This window comes from Lolium perenne, chromosome 3, assembly GCF_019359855.2.
Source record: "Lolium perenne isolate Kyuss_39 chromosome 3, Kyuss_2.0, whole genome shotgun sequence".
Lineage (NCBI taxonomy): Eukaryota > Viridiplantae > Streptophyta > Magnoliopsida > Poales > Poaceae > Lolium > Lolium perenne.
In genome coordinates this window covers 295,636,927-295,662,252 of record NC_067246.2, presented here as the reverse complement: position 1 = coordinate 295,662,252, position 25,326 = coordinate 295,636,927, and the positions used below count along the sequence as shown (strand labels likewise).

Here is a 25,326-nt window from a genome sequence, read left to right as displayed (position 1 = left end):
TGATAGTTTTCCAAATGAACAATTGGCTGTAATAAAGGTGAGCTCGCGAGATAGTCCTTGGTATGCTGATTATGCTAACTTTATTGTCTCCAAGTACTTGCCCCCAACCTTTTCAGCTCAGCAAAGGAGGAAATTCTTTTATGATTTGAGGCATTATTTTTGGGATGACCCACACTTATATAAAGAAGGAGTGGATGGTATTCTGCGAAGATGTGTTCCCGAATATGAACAACAAGAGATATTGAGTAAATGTCATGGTAGTGCTTATGGAGGACATCACGCCGGAGATAGAACCGCGCAAAAGGTTCTACAATCAGGTTTTTATTGGCCAACTCTTTTCAAAGATGCAAGGAAGTTTATTTTATCTTGTGATGAATGTCAAAGGGTTGGTAATATCTCCAGACGCAATGAAATGCCTATGAATTATACTCTTGTTATTGAACCATTCGATTGTTGGGGATTTGACTTCATGGGACCTTTCCCCTCTTCAGAAGGTAACACTCATATACTTGTTGCTGTTGATTATGTTACTAAATGGGTGGAAGCCATACCCACAAAAAGTGCTGATGATGAGACTTCTTTAAGAATGCTTTTAGATATTATTTTTCCTAGATTTGGAGTTCCTAGATATCTTATGACTGATGGAGGTTCCCATTTTATTCATGGTGGTTTTAGAAAAACTCTTGCTAAATATGGTATTAATCATAGAATTGCTTCCGCTTATCATCCTCAAACTAGTGGGCAAGTAGAACTATCAAATAGAGAGATTAAATCTATCTTGCAAAAGACTGTTAATAAATCTAGAAAGAATTGGGCTAGTAAATTAAAGGAAGCATTGTGGGCTTATAGAACTGCTTATAAAAACCCCATGGGTATGTCACCGTATAAAATGGTTTATGGGAAAGCTTGTCATTTACCTTTAGAACTAGAGCACAAAGCTTATTGGGCGGTAAGAGAACTAAATAAAGATCCTAAACTTGCCGGTAATAAGAGGTTGCTACAATTGAGTTCTCTAGATGAATGGAGAAGTGAAGCTTATGAGAATGCTAAACTCTTTAAAGAGAAAGTTAAGAAATGGCATGATAGAAGAATTATCAAAAGAGAATTCAATATTGGGGATAAAGTCCTATTGTATCGGTCTCGTCTCAGATTCTTTGCAGAGAAATTACTCTCAAAGTGGGAAGGACCATATGTCATTGAAGAGGTGTATCGTTCAGGAGCAATTAAAATTAGCTCTCTCCAAGGCAATGCCACACAAGTGGTGAATGGACAAAGACTCAAGCATTATATCTCAGGTGATTCTTATAATGAAGATGTTGATGTTATTCGAGTGGTAACTCCAGAAGTTTTCATCAAAGGTCAAATTGACAGTCCGGCAGAGTTCGACTTTGAATAGGTAACAGTACTGGTAATAAAAAGTTCGTGTTTTACTTTCCGAACAATGTTTTTGCTGTTTTTGGAAAATATGAAAAATTACGAGATCGAAACGGAGTGGAGGAGACGCACGAGGGGGCGCCCCCATAGGCCGGCGCGGGCCCTACCCTGGCCGCGCCGCCCTATGAGGAGGCCGCCTCATCGCCCCTCTCAGATTCTGGTTCGACCTGGTACTTTCCGTTTGTCGTAAAATTCTATATAATCCCCCGGACCCCTGGAGGTCCGTACATCGTTTTCTCTACGTGTTTTGTTTCGAGCTGTTTCTGCCAGGATCTGTTTTCAATCTAGAAGAACCATGGTCTCCAACAACAAGGGCAAGGGGCTTTCGGATGAAGATATTCAAGATCCCGAGTGGAAAGAGGTGGACGAGAGCGTCAAGGAAGAAGATGAAGAAGAAGTGGAGGAAGACTCGCGTGCGCACCTGCGTGCTTCCATCGCAAGCATCAGGGTGGTGGAGAACCCTGTCAGTGCCAAGAGGAGCGCAAGAATTCGCACCGGAGGAAAGGTTCCACGTCACTACCTCGCTCCAAAGACATCTTCTCCAGGCACCTACAACCCCTTCCGCAATCTAATTTACAATAGTCAAATTGAAAGGACTCCCAAGGCAGCATTGCCTAGCAATTGGGATATAGATCGTTCTAACACTGCAGGAAGGAAGAAGCCTGAAGCTGAAGAGTGGGGAGGTAAATCCAAGAGTTGGGACTCGCCATCGGACATACTTCTCAACCGTGTCGAGCACAATTCGGAGATGATCCGCAACCTCATGTACAAGATTGATGAGCTTCAGGAGCTGGTTGAGAAGCTTGTCAAGAATTCATCATCACCACCGCCGAAGGAGTAATTCATCATCGGTATTGGCATCCCCTTGGTTTGTTCCAAGCTTGGGGGAGTGCCGCGGTATCACATCATCACTATCTTTTACTTTTTACTATCAAGTAGTGTCATATCATGAGTAGGGAAGTTATCATATAAGATGGGTTGCAGTGTGGAAGTATCTCTCCTTTAGTTGGTTGTCTATGTATCACTTGGTGTGAGTTATCGTTATGGAATATTAATGAGAAGTCTTATCATTTACATATTGCACATCGCATTTTAGTTTGCAATCTCCATTATATGATTGATCTTGTTATTAGTATTGGTATCACTTTGGGAGTATTGAGTAAATCTATTTGGTTTTGGCAAACTTAGCATTGGTCAATAGCAACAGCACTTTGAGGTTTAAGTAGAAAGGAGAAATACATGTAGATATGTTGTTTCATTGTCTTCCTTTCTTGTTAGCTCATAGCTTATTATTCTGAAGTTAAAATTGTTTGTGCTTATAAGGAAGATGCATGATTGTTTCTATCACATGTATATCTGTTTGTTTCCCTCAACTCTTATGCTTGCTAATTAACCTTGCTAGCCAAAGACCTGTACTGAGAGGGAATACTTCTCGTGCATCCATACTTTAACCCAAACCTATGCCAATTGTGTCCACCATAACTACCTACTACATGGTATTTCCTGCCATTCCAAGTAAATACTTTGTGTGCTACCTTTAAACAATTCAAAATTTACTATCTCTTATTTGTGTCAATGTTTTATAGCTCATGAGGAAGTATGTGGTGTTTTATCTTTCAATCTTGTTGGGCAACTTTCACCAATGGACTAGTGGCTTCATCCACTTATCCAATAACTTTGCAAAAAGAGCTGGCAACGGGGTTCCCAGCCCCAATTAATTAACTTTCATCATTTTACAAATAGACACTCCTCCATGGTATGTGATTGTTGGATGGCACCCGAGGATTCGATTAGCCGTGGTTTGAGAAAGAAAAGGTGGGGAGGAGTGTTATCTAAATAAAATTAAAATAAAAAGGCACTCCTTCATGGTATGAGATTGTTGGCAGGCACCCGAGGATTCGGTTAGCCATGGTTTGTGAAAGCAAAGGTTGGGAGGAGTGCCAACCAAAAATAAAACTTTATGGGAGCTGCTCTTCGAGAGTTTGTCTGGCAAGGGGGTTAGAGAACCCGCTACCATTCGTTGACAACAACAAAAACCTCTCAAATTGTTACTTTTATTCTCTTTATATGATTTCAAAACTGAAAAGGCTCTAGCACATGATTTAATCCCTGCTTCCCTCTGCGAAGGGCCTGTCTTTTACTTCATGTTGAGTCAGTAAACCTATTTCCCTCCATCTTAAGCAAGCATTTGAGTTGTTGTGATCAAACCATCTACATTGTGATTTACTTCATCGTGTCTTTTATTCTTCCTTGTTTAGTACAAGTTTTATCCGAATGAATATAGCTTTGAAAGTCATCAATGATTATGACTGAGTATGCAAGTTGTGCCATATAAACTTTAACATGAGAGCGCTGCTCGATAGATAAGTATAACCTGTTAATTGTTCTCTGACCAAGAACGAAGTTTGCCATCACCAATTATGATTTCTTATGCACCTTTATTTGTGATTACCCTCTACTTGTTTCAAGTTGAATTATATGAGGAAGTTGTTCATTAGAATGTCATGTGTGAATTGATATGATGCTTCTTGTCCGTATTTCATTTATCGACTCTTAACTCCATAAACATGTGGTCCTGTTTACCGAGTTCAGTTTCGCTTGGGGACAAGCGAAGTCTAAGCTTGGGGGAGTTGATACGTCCATTTTGCATCACTATTTTTTATCATAATTTGCTGTTATTCATTGATATATTTCATATTTGGAGATGATACTTATGTTATTTCATCTATTTTGCATGTTTCATGATTATTGGAGGATCGCGCACCAGAGCCAGGATTCTGCTGGAAAAAGCGTCGTCAGAAGGCAATATTTCGGAAGATCAACAATTGCCAGAAATTATATGAAAAATCCTATTTTTCCAGAAGACGAAGGGAGCCAGAAGGGGGAGCCGAGGAGGGCCGCCATGGGCCCCCCTCACAGGCCGGCGCGGGCCCTGCCCTGGCCGCGCCGCCATGTGGGGAGGGGGCCCACATCCCCCCTTTGCCTCCTCTCCTTCGCGTACTCCTTCGCCCCGAAAACCTAAGCTCGTCAGAATAGTCGGGAGGAGTCACAGCCGCCTCTGCGGGGCGGAAAACACCAGAGAGAAAAGAGCTCTCCGGCAGGCTGAAATCTGCCGGGGAAATTCCCTCCCGGAGGGGGAAATCGACGCCATCATCACCGACATCGAGCTGGACATCATCTCCATCACCATCGTCATCATCTCCATCATCATCACCGCCATCTCCACCGCTGCACTTCGTCACCGCTGTAACAATTAGGGTTGAATCTTGATTGTCTAATAGGGGAAACTCTTCCGGTATTGATCTATACTTGTTATTGATGCTATTGAGTGAAACCATTGAACCAAGGTTTATGTTCAGATTGTTATTCATCATCATATCACCTCTGATCATGTTCCATATGATGTCTCGTGAGTAGTTCGTTTAGTTCTTGAGGACATGGGTGAAGTCTAAATGTTAGTAGTGAATTATGGTTGAGTAATATTCAATGTTATGATATTTAAGTTGTGGTGTTATTCTTCTAGTGGTGTCATGTGAACGTCGACTACATGATACTTCACCTTTATGGGCCTAGGGGAATACATCTTGTACTCGTTTGCTAATTGCGGGGTTGCCGGAGTGACAGAAACCTAAGCCCCCGTTGGTATATCGATGCAGGAGGGATAGCAGGATCTCAGAGTTTAAGGCTGTGGTTAGATTTATCTTAATTACTTTCTTGTAGTTGCGGATGCTTGCAAGGGGTATAATCACAAGTATGTATTAGTCCTAGGAAGGGCGATGCATTAGCATAGGTTCACCCACACAACACTTATCAAAACAATGAAGATTAATCAGCTATATGAAGCGAAAGCACTAGACTAAATCCCCGTGTGTCCTCAAGAATGTTTGGTCATTATAAGTAAACAAACCGGCTTGTCCTTTGTGCTAAAAAGGATTGGACCACTCGCTGCAATTGTTACTCTCGCATTTTACTTACTCGTACTTTATTCAACTGCTACATCAAAACCCCCTGAATACTTTTCTGTGAGCATTTACAGTGATTCCTACATCGAAACTGCTTGTCAACACCTTCTGCTCCTCGTTGGGATCGACATTCTTACTTATCGAAAATACTACGATACACCCCCTATACTTGTGGGTCATCAACGATCCACACCTGTACCCTTCCGGTGGTGGTGTGGGCGATTTTAATCTGATTAGGGGATCAAAGGATAAGAACAACGACAACATCAACTGTCCGCGTGTGCACAGGTTTAACGAGTGCATCGCTGACCTGACACTACGCGAGATTCGTAGGGGTGGATCGAGATACACCTGGAAAAACCAGAACCTTAAACCCTGCGCGGTGTGTGCTGGACCGAGTCTTGGTCTCAGTGGATTGGGAGACCTTGTTCCCCATGTGTTCCTAATGACTCATACCATCCTGGGCTCCGATCACTCCCCTCTTGTTCTCTCCTCCTTGGAAGAGCTGAGGTAGAGGAGTTTGCAGTTCTTTTTTGAAAAGGGCTAGCTCGAAAGACCAGAATTTGTGGACCTGGTCTCGTCCAAGTGGAGGTTGCTCGAGGAGTCAGGTGCCGCCTTCACGGACCCGATTGACGCTTGGCAGTTCTTATCAGCGGGTAACCGTTAGTTCCTCAAGGGTTGGGGAGCTAACTTAGGTAAGGCTGAGTGATGGCGCGTGACGGTGATGGATTGTTGATTCCTACCCAGCGACGGCGCCATCAAAGTAGCTTCTTGTGACGGTAAAGCACACGTCCGTTGGGAACCCCAAGAGGAAGGTATGATGCGTACAGCAGCGAGTTTTCCCTCAGTAAGAAACCAAGGTTATCGAACCAATAGGAGAAGAAGGCCACGTGAAGGTTGTTGGTGAAGGAGTGTAGTGCGGCGCAAGACCAGGGATTCTGGCGCCAACGTGGAACCTGCACAACACAATCAAGATACTTTGCCCCAACTTAACAGTGAGGTTGTCAATCTCACCGGCTTGCTCAAAACAAAGGATTAAACGTATGGTGTGGAGAATGATGTTTGCTTGCAAAGAACAACAGAGAACAATGATTGCAGTAGGTTGTATTTCAGATGTAAAAGAATGGACCGGGGTCCACAGTTCACTAGTGGTGTCTCTCCAATAAGATAAATAACATGTTGGGTGAACAAATTACAGTTAGGCAATTTACAAATAGAGAGGGCATAACAATGCACATACATATCATGATGACTACTATGAGATTTACTTAGGGCATTACGACAAAGAACATAGACCGCTATCCAGCATGCATCTATGCCTAAAAAGTCCACCTTCGGGTTAGCATCCGCACCCCTTCCAGTATTAAGTTGCAAACAACAGACAATTGCATTAAGTACTGTGCGTAATGTAAACAATACAAATATGCTTAGACAAAGCATTGATGTTTTATCCCTAGTGGCAACAGCACATCCACAACCTTAGAACTTTCTATCACTGTCCCAGATTCAATGGAGGCATGAACGCACTATCTAGCATAAATACTCCCTCTTGGAGTTACAAGTATCAACTTGGCCAGAGCCTCTACTAGCAACGGAGAGCATGCAAGATCATAAACAACACATATATGATAGATCGATAATCAACTTGACATAGTATTCCATATTCATCGGATCCCAACAAACACAACATGTAGCATTAAAATAAGATGATCTTGATCATGATAGGCAGCTCACAAGATCTAAACATGATGGCATAATAGGAGAAGACAACCATCTAGGTACTGCTATGGACCCATAGTCCAAGGATGAACTACTCACGCATCAGTCCGGAGGCGGGCATGGTGATGTAGAGCCCTCCGGTGATGATTCCCCTCTCCGGCAGGGTGCCAGAAGAGTTCTTCAGAACCCCCCGAGATGGGGTTGACGGCGGTGGCGTCTCTGGAACTTTTCTCGTATTTTGGCTCTCAGTACTAGGGTTTTCCGATACGAAGGAATATATAGGCGAAGAGGCAGCGTCGGGGGAGCCAGGAGGTGGGCTCCCCACACCTGGGCGCGGCAGTGGGCCCAGCCGCGCCGCCCTATGGGGTGCCCCCCTGCTGGCCTTCTCCGACTCTTCCTCGATGTTCTGGAACACTCTGTGGAAAATAGGGCTGTGGGCTTTTGTTTCGTCCAATTCCGAGAATATTTCATGTGTAGGATTTCTGAAACCAAAAATAGCAGAAAACAGGAATTGGCGCTTCGGCATCTTGTTAATAGGTTAGTACCGGAAAATGCATCAAAATGATATAAAGTATGAATAAAACATGTAGGTATTGTCATAAAACTAGCATGGAACATAAGAAATTATAGATACGTTGGAGACGTATAAAGCATCCCCAATCTTAGTTCCTACTCGCCCTCGAGTAGGTAAACGATAAAAAGAATAATTTATGTAGTGACATGCTACCAACATAATCTTGATCAATACTATTGTAAAGCATATGAGATGAATGAAGTGACTCAAAGCAATGGTCTATAGTTTGCTAACAAAAAGATAATGACTAAACAACTGAATCATATAGCAAAGACTTTTCATGAATAGTACTTTCAAGACAAGCATCAAAAAGTCTTGCATAGGAGTTAACTCATAAAGCAATAGATTCTTAATAGAATGTTTTGAAGCAACACAAAGGAAGATTTAAGTTTCAGCAGTTTCTTTCAACTTTCAACCTGTATATCTCATGGATAATTGTCAACACAAAGTAATATGATGAGTGCAATAAGCAAGCATGTAAGAATCAATGCACACAGTTGACACAAGTGTTTGCTTCTAAGGTATAAAGAAGTAGGTAAACTGACTCAACATAAAGTAAAAGAAAGGCCCTTCGCAGAGGTAAGCAGGGATTAAATCATGTGCTAGAGCTTTTCAAGTTTTGAAATCATATAGAGAGCATAAAAGTAAAGTTTTAAGAGGTGTTTGTTGTTGTCAACGAATGGTAGTGGGCACTCTAACCCCCTTGTCAAACAGACTTTCAAAGAGCGGTTCCCATGAAGGACGTTATCTCTACCAGCAAGGTAGATCATCCCTCTTCTCTTTTGTTTACACATGTACTTTAGTTTTATTTATGAATGACACTCCGCCCAACCTTTTTCTTTCACAAGCCATGGCTAACCGAATCCTCGGGTGCCTTCCAACATTTCACATACCATGGAGGAGTGTCTATTTGCAAAATTAAGTTGCTTACTGATGAATCAGGGCAAAACATGTGAAGAGAATTATTAATGAAAGTTAATTAATTGGGGCTGGGAACCCCGTTGCCAGCTCTTTTTGCAAAATTATTGGATAAGCGGATGTGCCACTAGTCCATTGGTGAAAGTCTGCCCAACAAGATTGAAAGATAAAACACCACATACTTCCTCATGAGCTATAAAACATTGACACAAATAAGGAGTAATAAAGTTTTGAATTGTTTAAAGGTAGCACATGAAGTATTTACTTGGAATGGCAGAAAAATACCACATAGTAGGTAGTTATGGTGGACACAAATGGCATAGGTTTTGGCTCAAGGTTTTGGATGCCCGAGAAGCATTCCCTCTCAGTACAAGGCTTTGGCTAGCAAGGTTGTTTGAAGCAAAAACAAGTATGAACCGGTACAGCAAAACTTACATAAGAACATATTGCAAGCATTATAAGACTCTACACTGTCTTCCTTGTTGCTCAAACACTTTTACCAGAAAATATCTAGACCTTAGAGAGATCAATCATGCAAACCAAATTTCAACAAGCTCTACGGTAGTTCTCCACTAATAGGTTTAAACTACATGATGCAAGAGCTTAAACATGATCTACTTGAGAGCTCAAAACAATTTCCAAGTATCAAATTATTCAAGAAAATATACCAATTACCACATGAAGTATTTTCTGTTTCCAACCAAATAGCAATAAGTGCAGCGGCTTTCAGCTTTCGCCATGAACATTAAAAGTAAAACGAAGAACACCTGTGTTCAATATGAAAAAGCGGAGCGTGTCTCTCTCCCACACAAGCATGTTAGGATACGAATTTATTCAGAGGATGAAAATAACAAAACAAAAATAAAAGCACACAGACGCTCCAAGTAAAGCACATAAGATGTGACGGAATTAAAATATAGTTTCACTAGAGGTGACCTGATAAGTTATTGATGAAGAAGGGGATGCCTTGGGCATCCCCAAGCTTAGATGCTTGAGTCTTCTTGAAATATGCAGGGATGAACCACGGGGGCATCCCAAAGCTTAGATCTTTCACTCTTCTTGATCATATTATATCATCCTCCTCTCTTGATCCTTGAAAACTTCCTTCACACCAAACTCAAAACAATCTCATTAGAGGGTTAGTGCATAAACAAAAATTCACATGTTCAGCAAGGACACAATAATTCCCAACACTTCTGGACATTACCCAAGGTTACTGAAATTTAATGGAGCAAAGAAACTCATTCAAACACAGTAAAAGAGGCAATGCGAAATAAAAGGCAGAATCTGTCAAAACAGAATAGTCCGTAAAAACGAATTTTTTCGAGGCACTTAACATGCTCAGATGAAAAAGCTCAAATTGAATGAAAGTTGCATACATATCTGAGGATTACTCACGATTTTTTATCAAGATTTTACGATTTTCCTACAGAGAGAACAGCTCAAATTCGTGACAGCTAAAAATCTGTTTCTGCGCAGAAATCCAAATCTAGTATCAACTTTCTATCATGGACTTTACTTGGCACAACAATGCAATAAAGTAAAGATACAAAGGTATTGCTACAGTAGTAACAAGCACCTTGACTCAAATATAAAACAAAAATTGCAGAAATAAAATAATGGGTTGTCTCCCATAAGCGCTTTTCTTTAACGCCTTTCAGTTAGGCGCAAAAAGTGAAATCAAGTAACATCAAGAGAAGAAGTATCAACATTATAATTTTATCTAATAATAGAATAAAAAGGCAACTTCATTCTCTTTCTAGGGAAGTGTTCCATACCTTTATTAAGAGGGAATTGATATTTAATATTTCCTTCTTTCATATCAATAATAGCACCAACGGTTCGAAGAAAGGGTCTTCACAACACAATAGGACAAAATGCATTGCATTCAATATCCAAAACAACAAAATCAACGGGGACAAGGTTATTGTTAACCGTAATGTGAATATTGTCAATCCTCCCCAAAGGTTTCTTTATAGAATTATCAGCAAGATTAACATCCAAATAACAATATTTCAAAGGTGGCAAGTCAAGCATATCATAGAGTTTCTTAGGCATAACAGAAATACTTGCACCTAGATCACATAAAGCATTACAATCAAAATCATTGACCTTCATTTTAATGATGGGCTCCCAACCATCTTCTAACTTTCTAGGAATAGAAGCTTCAAGTTTTAATTCCTCTTCTCTAGCTTTAATGAGAGCATTTGTACTATGTTTTGTAAAGGCCAAGTTTATAGCACTAGCATTAGGACTTCTAGCAAGTTTTTGCAAGAACTTAATAACTTCATAAATATGACAATTATCAAAATCAAAACCATTATGATCTAAAGCAATGGGATCATTGTCCCCAATACTCTGAATTTTTTTAGCTCTTTTATCACAAACAGTTTCAGCAGTTTCAGGCAATTTTGCACGCTTTGTAATAGAAGTAGAAACATTGCCAACACCAATTATTTTACCATTGATAGTAGGAGGTTTAAAAACATGTGAAGCATCAACATTACTAGTGGTGGTAATAGTCCAAACTTTAGCTACATTATTCTCTTTAGCAAGTTTTTCTTCTCTTTTCCACCTAGCATGCAATTCAGCCATCATTCTAATATTATCATTGATTCAAACTTGGATAGCATTTGCTGTAGCAAATGACTTAATATCTTTAGTTTCATTAGGCATAACTTTCAGTTTTAAAGGATCAACATCAGCAGCAAGACTATCAACCTTAGAAGCAAGAACATCAATTTTACCAAGTTTTTCCTCAACAGATTTGTTAAAAGCAGTTTGTGTACTAATAAATTCTTTAAGAATGACTTCAAGACCAGAGGGTACACTCCTACTATTGTTGAAATAATTACCATAAGAATTACCATAACCATTACCATTATTAGAAGGATATGGCCTATAGTTGTTACCAAAATTATTCCTATAAGCATTGTTGTTGAAATTATTATTTTTAATGAAGTTCACATCAACATGCTCTTCTTGAGCAACCAATGAACCTAAAGGAACATTATTGGGATCAACATGAGATCTACCATTAACAAGCATAGACATAATAACATCAATCTTATCACTCAAGGAGGAGGTTTCTTCAACAGAATTTACCTTCTTACCTTGAGGAGTCCTTTCAGTGTGCCATTCAGAGTAGTTGATCATCATATTATCAAGAAGCTTTGTTGCAGCACCCAAAGTGATGGACATAAAAGTACCTCCAGCAGCTGAATCCAATAGGTTCCTTGAAGAAAATTTTAATCCTGCATAAAAGGTTTGGATGATCATCCAAGTAGTTAGTCCATGGGTGGGGCAATTCTTTACCAAAAATTTCCTTCTCTCCCATGCTTGGGCAACATGTTCATTATCCAATTGCTTAAAATTCATAAAGTTATTTCTCAAAGATATAATTTTAGCAGGAGAATAATATCTTCCAATGAAAGCATCTTTACATTTAGTCCATGAATCAATACTATTTTTAGGCAAAGATAGCAACCAATCTTTAGCTCTTCCTCTTAAGGAGAAAGGAAACAATTTCAGTTTTAGAATATCCCCATCTACATCCTTATACTTTTGCATTTCACAAAGTTCAAAAAAATTATTAAGATGGGCAACCGCATCATCAGTACTAACACCAGAAAATTGCTCTCCCATAACAAGATTTAGTAAAGCAGGTTTGATTTCATAAAATTCTGTTGTAGAGGCAGGTGGAGCAATAGGAGTGCATATGAAATCATTATTATTTGTGCTAGTGAAATCACACAACTTAGTATTCTCAGGAGTATTCATTTTAGCAATAATAAAAATAAATAAAGCAAACCGAATTAAATAAAGTAAAACAAGTAACTAATTTTTTTGTGTTTTTGATATAAAGAAAGCAAACAAGACAGTAAATAAAATAAAGCAAGACAATAAACAAAGTAAAGAGATTGGGTGTGAGAGACTCCCCTTGCAGCTTGTCTTGATCTCCCCGGCAACGGCGCCAGAAAAGTGTTTGATGGCGCGTGACGGTGATGGAGTGTTGATTCCTCCCCGGCGACGGCGCCAGCAAAGTAGCTGCTTGTGACGGTAAAGCTCACGTCCTTTGGGAACCCCAAGAGGAAGGTATGATGCGTACAGCAGCGAATTTTCCCTCAGTAAGAAACCAAGGTTATCGAACCAGTAGGAGATGAAGGCCACGTGAAGGTTGTTGGTGAAGGAGTGTAGTGCGGCGCAAGACCAGGGATTCCGGCGCCAACGTGGAACCTGCACAACTCAATCAAGATACTTTGCCCCAACTTAATAGTGAGGTTGTCAATCTCACCGGCTTGTTGAAAACAAATGATTAAACGTATGGTGTGGAGGATGATGTTTGCTTACAAAGAACAATAGAGAACAATGATTGCAGTAGGTTGTATTTCAGATGTAAAAGAATGGACCGGGGTCCACAGTTCACTAGTGGTGTCTCTCCAATAAGATAAATAACATGTTGGGTGAACAAATTACAGTTGGGCAATTTACAAATAGAGAGGGCATAACAATGCACATACATATCATGATGACTACTATGAGATTTACTTAGGGCATTACGACAAAGAACATAGACCGCCATCCAGCATGCATCTATGCCTAAAAAGTCCACCTTCGGGTTAGCATCCGCACCCCTTCCAGTATTAAGTTGCAAACAACAGACAATTGCATTAAGTACTATGCGTAATGTAAACAATACAAATATCCTTAGACAAAGCATTGATGTTTTATCCCTAGTGGCAACAGCACATCCACAACCTTAGAACTTTCTGTCACTGTCCCAGATTCAATGGAGGCATGAACCCACTATCTAGCATAAATACTCCCTCTTGGAGTTACAAAAATCAACTTGGCAAGAGCCTCTACTAGCAATGGAGAGCATGCAAGATCATAAACAACACATATATGATAGATCGATAATCAACTTGACATAGTATTCCATATTCATCGGATCCCAACAAACACAACATGTAGATTACAATAAGATGATCTTGATCATGATAGGCAGCTCACAAGATCTAAACATGATGGCATAATAGGAGAAGACAACCATCTAGATACTGCTATGGACCCATAGTCCAAGGATGAACTACTCACGCATCAGTCCGGAGGCGGGCATGGTGATGTAGAGCCATCCAGTGATGATTCCCCCCTCCGGCAGGGTGCCGGAGGAGATCTTCAGAACCCCTCGAGATGGGGTTGATGGCGGCGGCATCTCTGGAACTTTTCTCGTATTTTGGCTCTCGGTACTAGGGTTTTCCGATACGAAGGAATATATAGGCGAAGAGGCAGCGTCGGGGGAGCCAGGAGGTGGGCTCCCCACACCTGGCCGCGGCAGTGGGCCCAGCCGCGCCGCCCTATGGGGTGCCCCCTGCTGGCATTCTCCGACTCTTCTTCGATGTTCTGGAACACTCCGTGGAAAATAGGGCCGTGGGCTTTTGTTTCGTCCAATTCCGAGAATATTTCCTGTGTAGGATTTCTGAAACCAAAAACAGCAGAAAACAGGAACTGGCGCTTCGGCATCTTGTTAATAGGTTAGTACCGGAAAATGCATCAAAATGATATAAAGTATGAATAAAACATGTAGGTATTGTCATAAAACTAGCATGGAACATAAGAAATTATAGATACGTTGGAGACGTATCACTGAGCGCGAGCTCAAGGAGGGGATCTTGGCGCAGATCTAGGCCCTTGATCACTAGGCGGACTCCTTGGGTCTTGATGTTGAGGGCTGGGCAGTACGTTATCACCTTGAAGACCAACTCGCGCACCTTGCTAAGGTGGAGGAGGAATATTGGCGTCTGCGTAGCAGATAGAAATGGTTGCTTCAAGGGGATGCCAACACTACCTACTTCCACACCATCGCTAATGGCCGGAGACGCAAATGTGTGATCTCCCGACTTATGTCGGAGCAGCGACCTATTTTGGACCCTAGAGACCTCCAGGAGCATATCTACTCTATCTATCGGGGCCTTATGGGGGTCGCGGGAGAGGCGAGTAATATTACCCTTTCTTAGGGGCTTTGGGACGCATTGGGGCGAGTGTCTGAAGCCGAGAACGAGGAGATCATGGTTACCTTTACCGCTGAGGAACTTGACGAGGTTTTAGCATCCATGAAGGTAGATACGGCACCTGGCCCAGATGGCTTGCCAGTAATCTTCTTCAAGAAATTCTAGACGCTGGTCAAACCGTACATCCTGGCCATCTTGAATGGCTTTGCCCTCGGGAGGGTGGATATTTCCCGGCTTAACTTTGGGGTTCTCTCTCTGATCCCGAAAGTTCATGGTGCTGACAAGATTCGTCTCTTTCGATCGATTGCGCTTATCAATGTTATCTTCAAGTTTGTGGCGAAAGCTTATGCTATCCGTTTGTCACCTGTAGCTCATAGGACTATTAGTAGACACCGAACTGCTTTCATTAAGGGCCGACACATCCACGAGGGAGTCTTGTCGCTCCAAGAGATTATTCATGAGATTAAGTCCAAGAAACTCAGGGGAGTGTTCCTGAAGCTGGACTTTGAAAAGGCCTATGATAGGGTAAACTGGGTTTCCTGCGCGAGTTCCTTCTTAGGAAAGGCTTTGACCCGGGTTGGGTGCACCGCGCGCTCGGTTTGGTCTCGGGGGGCCAAACCGCTATCACCATCAGTGGTGAGGTGGGGAATTTCTTTAGGAACGGGCGGGGAGTTCATCAGGGAGACCCATTCTCGCCCCTCCTGTTTGACTTTGTGGTGGAAGCGTTGGATGCCATCCTATCTAAGGCGAGTGGTGCGGGACATATCAGGGGAGTTGTCCCACACCTTATTCCTGGAGGCGTGACTCACTTACAGTAAGCTGATGATACCATCATCATGATTCAATCGGAGGCCTTAGATATCACGAATCTCAAATTCCTTCTGCTGTGTTTTGAGAGTATGTCTGGCTTACGCATCAACTTCCACAAGAGCGAAGTCTTGGTCTTGGGGGACTCGGACTTGGGCCAACTTAGGATTGCAAACATGTTAAATTGCAAACAAGGAACATTTCCTTTTACCTATCTAGGTCTGCCCATTGGAGAGCGAGCTCTCCTGGCTTCGGATTGGGGTCCGGTTAAGGCTAAAGTGGCAAAGAGAGCGGACCCATGGATGGGAAAGTTCATGTCCTATGGAGCTCGCCTTACGCTCATTAATGCTTGCCTCTCTAGCCTCCCTCTACATGCGATGGGGTGTGTCTTCTGGGAGACGGAGTTCACCATATTATGAACAAGCACCGTTCAAGATTCTTCTGGGAGGCTAACGGACCTAGATATAAATTCCATTGGGTCCGTTGGGATGCCATGTGTAAACCAAAATCCTTGGGGGACTGGGGATCATGGACACCAAGATCATGAACATCTGCCTCATGGCGAAATGGATATGGAAGCTCTATTATGGAGAACATGGCTTGTGGGTGGACCTCTTAAGACAAAAATACCTCCGATCCAAAGATCTCCTGACTGATAACCACCGTCACGGGTCGCAGTTTTGGAATGCGCTTCGGCGTATTAAGGGTGTCCTGCGCTTGGGGGCCAGACACTCTGGCTTGATGGGTGACCCGATGTTTGACGGATTTTTGTACCAAAAATTCATAATATAATAATATACATCTAATAATACAGGTACATGTCAATCATGATGGTACATCCGAAATTGTTGTAACCCATGTATGGCACAATAAGGTGTGGACCTCTTTAGTATTTATATTTGGTTGCACGTGAGAAGGAGAAGCGGAAAATTCCAGCTATCTGTTTTCCTTGCCTCGCATGAAGCAAATCCATGCAAACACACTATGTGGTGTGGATGTTGATACACGTTGAACACACAGTTCAACAAGGAGAAAATTGCAATGGACTTGTTCTTGACATGAAGCCAGTATTACCATGCAAATACTAGCTAGATCGTACGAAATATGCATGGGATCCTACGTCAAAAAATAAATAAAGGCCTAGGACCCACATGCCGAGCTGCCTCACGTTCAGATAGTTTCCTGGCTAACTAGCACGTTGGTTTGAAAAGGATTGCGCGTGCGTACCAAGTCTGGACGAGATACAGGACGCGTTTTCAACTAACTGACTACAAGGCTCGCCTCGGTGCATCGCCTATATAAAGACCACCATACGGGAGGGGATAGAGAGGAGATGAAAACGCTGCGAATTTTTTTTAAATAATACACTTTTTAATATTAATTTCAGAAATAATAGCCGTTTTTAGCAATTTTCAGAAATAATACACCGTCGGGGCCCGTGAACCCGAAATTTGAAAATCAGGGTCAGCGAACCCGCCTGCCGGCCACGCGGACAAGGCCATTTTCGGGCTCAGCACGCCCGATTCAGCTTTGTCGGGCTCAGCGCGCCCGAGGCGCTTTTGTCGGCCACGCGCTGCCGCTGTCGGGCTGTCTCCTGGCCAGGAGCAGGCCGAGTCGGGGTGGACCGTCCCGAAGCGGGCGATTCGGGGAACCTGCGCCCGAAATTGCAGGGCAATAAATCCCGGCCGACGCACGGTGCAGCTCGCCCAGCTCTTCTTCCTCCTGCAGCACAGCTCACTCAGTTCATCTCAGGTCTCTCTCATTTGCTCTCAGTCCAGCAGCTAAATGTCTCATTTCTGAGCCATTTTTCCAGCCATTTGTTGTAGTTTGACCACCAAAAGTTGTAGAATCACCTGATCTATACATGGGTTAGTTTTTGAGGCGTTTTGGTGGAGGTGCTGTTGGTGGTGGTGGTGGTGGAGGAGCTGGTGGTGGTGTTGTTGTTGTTGCTGCTGCTGCTGCGTGGTGGTGCAGCTGCTGCGTGGTGGAGGAGCTGAGCTGCTGACGGAGGTGTTTGGCACGCTTCAAGGGTAAACCCTAATTCCTGGTATTAGATGGTGTACTCATAATGCATGTTGCGTTCGTTAGCTGCGCACATTAGTTACTGAAATATGTACCGGTAGATAGTATTTATTTAGGACTGCAGGTGCTAGATTTTTATTTATTTTAGAGTGTAGGTGCTAGATTTTTTTGACGAGTATGTAATTTTTATAGGTGAGCAGATATGTCAGATAGATTAAAATTCGTTGTTTACTTCGGTCATGGCACGGTCCGAACAACTCCGATGGGAGCTGATCTGAGCGAGTTTCGATTTAGGAGTTGCATCTGACAAACCCAAAAACATGGCGAGTTAGTCAGTTGAAGGAGTGGTTGACCGTGAATTTCGGGCTTAATCCCGAAGCATACACTGTTGGTGTGCATGCTTTGTGGAGCAGCTCCAGTACCCAGATTTTCTGGCGGTTGAAGCCGATTGAGCGGACCTCTCAGTGGGTGCACTGGTTGGAAGCGTGCGAGCGCAGGGGAACTCACCCCATCGCCTTAATGCTTCCCGAGGCGAAGGTGGTGAATTTCCAAGAAGGCGAGGGTGCGTTCCATCCAGGCCAGAGCAGTGAAAGTTACGATGTGCGGCGGCGGTTTCCAATCCGGCAGAGTAGCCATGCGGCGGTGGTCATGACGATCTTGTTGAGCTTGAAAGCGTGGACGAAGAAGAAGAACAGATGCAGAACATGATGGACGAGGAAGACGAGGATGGAGTGGACAATGAGGTTGACTCAGATGAATCCGGTGGATCCGATACTTCAGATGATAACGAAGAGGCGGATCCGATCCCCTCTTCTTGGAACCATGATTTGTCGGAGGCAATGATAGTCGATGATCGGCACGATTCTCGCACAGGAGTACAAAGATGAACACCATCTCAGTTGGTGCTAGATATGCTGACAAGAGACATCTGCAGGAAGCAATCACTCAGTGGGCAATGAACACGCAAAGGGTATTCAGAACCACCGTTTCAAGTCAGAAATTCTTGACAGTGATCTGCAGCGATGCTAGATGTCCATCAAGGGTGCATGGGTACTGTCCGAAGTATGACACAACATGGGTGGTGAGCGACTTCGTGCCGCACACATGTGTCCTTAAGAGTATGTTGAAGGATCACCGAAACCTTACATCCACTCATATTGCTCGCTTTGTTCTACAAGGAGATTGTAGAGAATACAGCAATGGGGGTTAAAGCCATCCGTAAAAGAGTTCACCTTCAATATAAGTATGTAATTGAATATGGCAAGGCATGGAGGGCTAAGCAGACGGCCTTTGGAGAACAGATTCGGGACCTTCTATGATGCTTATGACGGTGTCGTCCGTCTCCCTGCAGACATTGAAGAAACGGAATCCGGGCACCCATGTGGACATACAAGACTTTGTGATACCGTAGTTCCCTAATGTCGTGGTTACGCACAGGTGTTTTTCGCATTCAAGCATATGCATCGAGGCTTTCATGCACTGTCGTCCGGTGATGTGTGTAGATGGAACTTTTCTAAGCTGGGAGGTACAAGGGACGATTCGACAGCAATTGGAGTGGATGGCAACAATCGATGTGTGCCTCTCGCATTTGCATTTGTTGAGAGCGAGAACACCGCTAGCTGGTTATGGTTCTTCGTGCGCTTAAAAAAATCGATAGTGAAAGATCGCGAAAATGTGTGCGTGCTACATGACAGGCATGCAGGTATACTTGCGGCTATCAAGACTCGTAGAAGCCGGACCGATGAAGAGACGCCATGGCAGGATATGCAGATTAGGTGGTGCATGCGCCACACAGGGGGCCAATTTCTTCTCGCAGTTTAGGAGCAAGGGTCTTATGAATCTGTTCAAGAAGTTGTGCAAGCGAGAATCAAGAATGCAAGTACACTTTTCTCCGCGGCAAGCTGGATGAGTTCACTAAGGACCATGTGCGGCACGGAGTTAGCCGCCCGAGCTGCATTAGTAGCAGCTCATGCAGCAGTGTGGCACAGGGTACACAGGTTCCGGTGGGCCCGAGCCAGATCCTATTGGGCTATGTGACCTGCCTGGATTTGACCCACCCGATACTAGAAGGAGGCCTGGACGACGGATTAAAATTTTTGCAGAGTGGATAGAGCACGAGCCATTAGAAAGGTGGTCTTTGCTGCATGACACACATGGATCTAGGTATGGTGTGATGACTACCAACCTAGCTGAGTCATACAACTTCGTGCTTAGGGGAAATAGGGCATTGCCGCTGACAGCCCTTGTGGAGGGTATTTTATATGGCACTATGAATTATTTCAAAGAGAGACGGGAGTTGGCTTTGAGCCATATGCTTGAAAATCCAAACACTCCTTACTGTAAGGCCATTATGGAATATATGGATGTCAAGATGAAGAAGGGTATGTCACACACTGTTCTGGCCATCGGTAATCAGGAAAGGAGGTTTGAGGTACGCTTACCAACCGACAAGTTTGGTTGTGTGAATGCGGTGAGAACACATGAGGTCAGAATTGGAAATGAAGAATGGCCATCGTGTGACTGCACATGCAACAAACCGAGGTTGCTTCACCTTCCATGCTCCCATGTGCTGGCAGCTACCAGACAACTAGGGCTGGACTCAATCTCTTTCGTCTCTCCATATTACGCGAAAGAGGCTGTGCTGCACACCTGGACCGGCGAGATGGTCGGATACAGAGTTGTGGGAAATTTTACTACGGTGATACCAAATGAAAGACGGTACATCCCTGACCCAAGATCATTGCGGACGAACAGAGGTCGACGGGAGACAAGGCGCATTAGAAATGATATGGATGAAGCAGAAGCGGGTGGTCCAACTAGGCAATGTTTTCTGTGCAACCAATTTGGACACAGGGACCCCCTATGTCCCACTTTCTACCCAGCAGCTGCAGCGGCGGCGGCTAACCGTGGGCGAGGCAACCGAGGAAGGCGTGGGAGGGGAAGAAATAGAGGGAGATAGTAATATTTGTAATACTTATGAAGTATGCTTTAATTTGTAATATTTATGAACTATGCTTTAATTTGTAATATTTGTGAACTATGCTACAATTTGTAATATTTATGAACTATGCTACAATTTGTAATATTTATGAACTATGCTTTAATTTGTAATATTTGTGAACTATGTTATAATTTGTAATATTTATGAACTATGCAGCAATTTGTGATATCTTTATGCAGATATGGCGGCTCAATCGTTGCTCGATCCACTTATTGATCAGAAACATCGTGCATCGCACTTGGAGGCTGACCCGCAGAGCATGGAGCCACTGCAGACCCGTACTCCAAAGAAGAACTGGATGATACACCCTCAATGGGAAGACAGGTACTTGTTCAATTGTTTTGTCTCAAATTTATAAGAACTACATTGGACCTGCTTTAGCTTGTGTATTATTTGTTTTGCAGGTTGAAGTGGGCAGGACTACTACCTTTCGCTCGATTAGTGGAGGCCCGAGATCACATTTCACGCCTGAACTACGATGCTGCTTTGATCACCTGCTTAGTGGATCGATGGAGGCCCGAGACCCACACGTTCCACTTTCGCTGGGGTGAGATGGCGCCTACTCTACAGGACGTGTCTATGTTGCTGGGCCTTCCGTTGGCAGGTGAGCCCATAGGCCCATTGGAGGAAACCGTGGGCTGGATGCACAGCATGGATGCACGTTTCCAGGGTGTTCGTGCAGACGTTGGGCCTATGACTTTTGAGGCTCACGGGCCTCGCCAGGCATGGCTACACGAGTTCCAGGTCCGTAACAGTTTCGTCTTTTTTATCACAACTTATTTACCTCATAATATGTAAGTTCTAACATTGAAATATACCTTGACAGATCGAGCAGTTCGGATTCCCAGATGTACCGATGACTGCGGTTCAGATCACTCGCAGCTTGGAGGCGTACCTCATGTGGCTACTCGGGAAGACGATGTTCACGGACAATCACGGGAACACGATCAGTGCGCGGTACATCCCTATAGCTCAGGAGATAGCAGAGGCCACCGAAGCAGAGCACATCACACAGAGGAGCTGGGGTTCTGCGGTCTTAGCCGCTACGTACCGAGGTATGTGTAAGGGTTGCCAGCTAACCTCGCATGGTTCTGGCATCGTTGGTTGTCCACTCCTGTTGCAGCTCTGGTCATGGGCGAGGTTTCCCATCGGCCGTCCTGAGATTAGTGGTCGATCTTGGCTGCCAGACGAGTTGTACGACGCAGAGTGCATCGATATGCCGACGTTTGGTTCTCTATGGACATCGCGGAAGGTATTCGCAATATTTACTCCTTCTTTATATTTTTATATAAGATGTAACACTAACTTAGTTGTGTTATGTTATGCAGAGACATTTTGGGCATAATCAGCTAAGGAATTGCTACCCAGCATTCACAGAGCAGTTTGACCTACTACTAGAGAGAGATGTCACCTGGGAGCCATACAGTGAGGACCACCGCGACGAGGCATACCCAGGCGGTATATCGAACATGTGTACCAGAGATTGGGCCTACTGGATGACGAAGGCGAAGATCATCTTCGATATCTTCGTGGAGGAGATGTCGCAGCAGAGGGTCATGAGACAGTTTGGACAGCGTCAGCTGATCGAGCCACCACCTCCCACAGTTCCTCTACCACCACGCGTCCACGCGTGAGTACAATTTAAATTTATCCAAAGTTATTACATCATGTTGGACAATCATAATTTTATCCTAAGACATGTTCGTCTTCATTTTTCAGGTACAACAGAAAAGGAGCGAATAAGACTGCTGCTGGATGGTTGCAACTCCTCGCTCCATACATCACCGGTTGGGCCAATGCGCCGGCAGATTCATGGGCCACCATGGAGGCATTTGATCTTCAGGAATTTGAGCACTACTTGCGAGCATACATGCCTAGGACACGACTTCGGCTGAGCCAGGCGTGTGACCCAGTTCAGAGGGATCCCTCGACACAGTGGGACACCTACCCTCGTCACTCCACTTCAGGCAGTCGGCATCACGCAGTAAGTCAAATATATTTTTTTAACAATTGGCCAACACATAACTAATTTGAGCTCACAATTGTAGGCCGTGTTGACGGCGGAGCTGCAAGATGACGCCGCCCAGTATGCACGGTCGCTCTCCACCGGCCCACTTCTTGGACGGTATGAGCACCACGCCTCCTTTGCACAGCGTCTTCAGGACAAACTACGTCGTATCTATGCGACTATCACATGCACGCGATCTTCGGATGTTGCCGAGTACCGAGCAGCATAGCGGCCACCTCGTCCCTCTTTGCAGGTGCATCAGCCGCGGCACGCCCCGCGCCCACGTATGGAGGTACCGCCGAGCCCGAGGCCACCATCTCCTAACCAGGCAGGAGGTTCTGGGTGGCAAAACCAGCAGCAGCAGGAGCCTACTTACGAGTATTGGCAGCGTGCCGGTTTCGGCATGGAGCAGCAATTTCCCATGCCTAACTTCGGGTGGCGTCCCCGTATGGATGAGCCAGAGGGTACGCAATTCATCACTATCCATATTAATTGTGCACCATGTGTGAATTTCCTCATGATCGACTAACGGTTTTTTTATCTAATCAAAGGTGAGGGACATATGTCGACGGGGTCCGGATCACGATCCTTGGTCCAAAGTGCTCACGATCGGGACGAAACACAGCAGAGCTATCAAGACTGGATTTCAAGTCAACAGCAAACTCCACCTCCGGATCCCACGCAAAGTCGGCACAAGCAGGGTACATGCTTCCTCCCCGACATCGCCAGCCACCTGTTCATATGTACTCGCCGTCACCTTTTCAGGCTCGACCGCCACCGAGGCGAGGTGGAGGGAGGGGCCGTGGTCAGTGAGATGAGTACTATTTGTATGCACCATGTATGAGTACTATTTGTATGCACCATGTATGACTACTATTTGTATGCACCATGTATGAATACTATTTGTATGCGCCATGTATGACTACTATTTCTATTTAACAAACATTTCATATTGAACTTCAAGCGATAATTAAGATACAACTTACTACTACAACATAACTCTCTGCTAACATATTAAATGGTACACCATCGCTACAACATACTACAAGATCCATGATTACTGATAACTAAAACACTAAGAACGCAGCACACCCTTTCCCTTGCCCTTCGACGATGCAGCTTTCATGGCCTTGGTGGTAGGCTCGAAGTCGTCGTCTGAATCGACGACTGGCGGTGCAGCACTCTTGCCCTTTGAGGACTTGCCACTCTTGCCCTTCGACGATGCAGCTTTCTTTCCCTTGGTGCTAGGCTCGAAGATATCATCGTCGGCTTCACTCTCAGCCGCCCATCGTTCGGGATATTTTAAATCCCTTTCCCTATCTTCTTCATTCTTCCATGTTAGTGACTTCCACTTCTCATTCAACCTGATAAGCTCACACCTTATTTCCCGTGGGCTACGAGCAGGCATCTTCTTCACTGGATATCCATAAGACCAAGTCTCAAATTTCCTACCGACCTTACGGAGCAAGGCGTCGCTACTGATGAACTCCTCGAATGTCTCTATCTTACTCTCCCTCATCACATAGCGAGCACTATCTAGAAGATATTCGGCCATGAATTCATTGAAAAGATGGGGGGGATTCTTATAAGGGGGATCCATCTTGTTGAGAGGCTACACTGAAAGACAAGAAAACGGTGGGGGTATTTATAGGCTACAAGGGATGACTTTCGGCGTGAAGATGTGAGCGGGAAAAAATGGGCGCGAAAGATTGGCGGCAGATTTGGGCGGGAATAAATGGCGGGAACATTGAGCGGGACAAATTGGGCGGGAAAAAGTGGCGGCAAACAATTGAGCCCAAATTTCTGACACAACATTTTCGGGGCAAATTCATTTTACATTAATACTACAACTGAAATTAAGATACATTGCAGCTGAAATTAAAATACGGCTTAGCACTACAACGGAATTTAAGATACAACGACAAACTAAAACTGAATTTAAGATACATTGCCAGTACGACACATAACTCTACTTTCCCTGCGTCCACCGTGGCCATTTCCCAGACTTGTCGCCGCGTTCTTCTGCCGCTTGCGCCTCAGCAGCTCTTTCCCTTAGTCTCTTTCTCTCCGCTTCACGAGCCTCCCTGCGCACCTCTTCCTCTGCAAACCTACGTGCAGCCTCATCATCCATCCTCTTCTGATTCACCTCGCGATTATGAGCTTGTTCCGCCCTAAGTTTCTGTATCTGCCTCTCCCGCTCTGCTTTTTCATTAGCACGAACCTTTTCCCAACGCTCCTCCTCAAAGAACGTTGCCCACGCACGCCGGTGTTTCTCCTCAACCTCCTGACGCGCCCAATCCGGCTGCTCCGTGTCTATCCAGTGAAACCATGTGCATAGGGGCGGGGGAGACTGCAGCACAAACAATAACATTAAATCACATTCATAAATAAATTAATGCCAACATAAAATTATGTCCAAACATACCGGCGGCCTGGTGGACGACGAAGCTGAACTACGGGGTGGATCATGCTCATAGCTCGCACACATGAAAAATTTCATGCCGAACTGGTCGGAGAAATCCTCCACCTGCATAACCTTTGCAAGACGGCCGCACCAACACCGCTCCGCAGTCACACCCGGGGGCAAACTTGCAGCCTTCGCCTTCGCCGGCCTAAAGTCCTCGTCAGAGCAAGGCACACTCATGATGGCTAAGGGTGAGCAAACGGGATAAAATAGAGATACAAGAACTTGTGCAATCCAGAGTAGCGATGCCTGCTTTTATAGGCAAAAATTCGACAGTGTGGCGGGAAAATTTAGCGGGAGATAGTGGCGGGAGATGATGGCGGGAAGGAGTGGCGGGAAGAAGTGGCGGGAAGGGTGGCGGCAAAGGCGGGAGGGAAACACGGCGGTGCGAATGCGACAAGGCAGG

At 44.3% G+C, this 25,326-nt stretch overlaps 1 protein-coding gene across 1 annotated transcript; it reads right to left on the bottom strand.

Moving 5' to 3' along the window:
- Positions 1-24,308: 24,308 nt before the first annotated feature.
- LOC139837695 (uncharacterized) lies at positions 24,309-25,302 on the bottom strand. The gene is made up of 2 exons (XM_071827000.1): positions 24,882-25,302; positions 24,309-24,806 (listed from the first exon to the last, which is right to left on the bottom strand). The coding sequence occupies exons 1-2, from the start codon at positions 25,098-25,100 to the stop codon at positions 24,426-24,428; spliced, it is 600 nt and encodes a 199-aa protein (XP_071683101.1). The 5' UTR covers positions 25,101-25,302; the 3' UTR covers positions 24,309-24,425.
- Between the last annotated feature and the right edge of the window lie 24 nt (positions 25,303-25,326).

Excerpts from the sequence above, each read along its gene's own strand:
- LOC139837695 (XM_071827000.1), bottom strand. The coding sequence starts at position 25,100 with ATGAGTGTGCCTTGCTCTGACGAGGACTTTAGGCCGGCGAAGGCGAAG. Across the intron at positions 24,807-24,881 it reads CGTCGTCCACCAGGCCGCCG|TCTCCCCCGCCCCTATGCAC; the intron begins GTATGTTTGGAC and ends TTTGTGCTGCAG.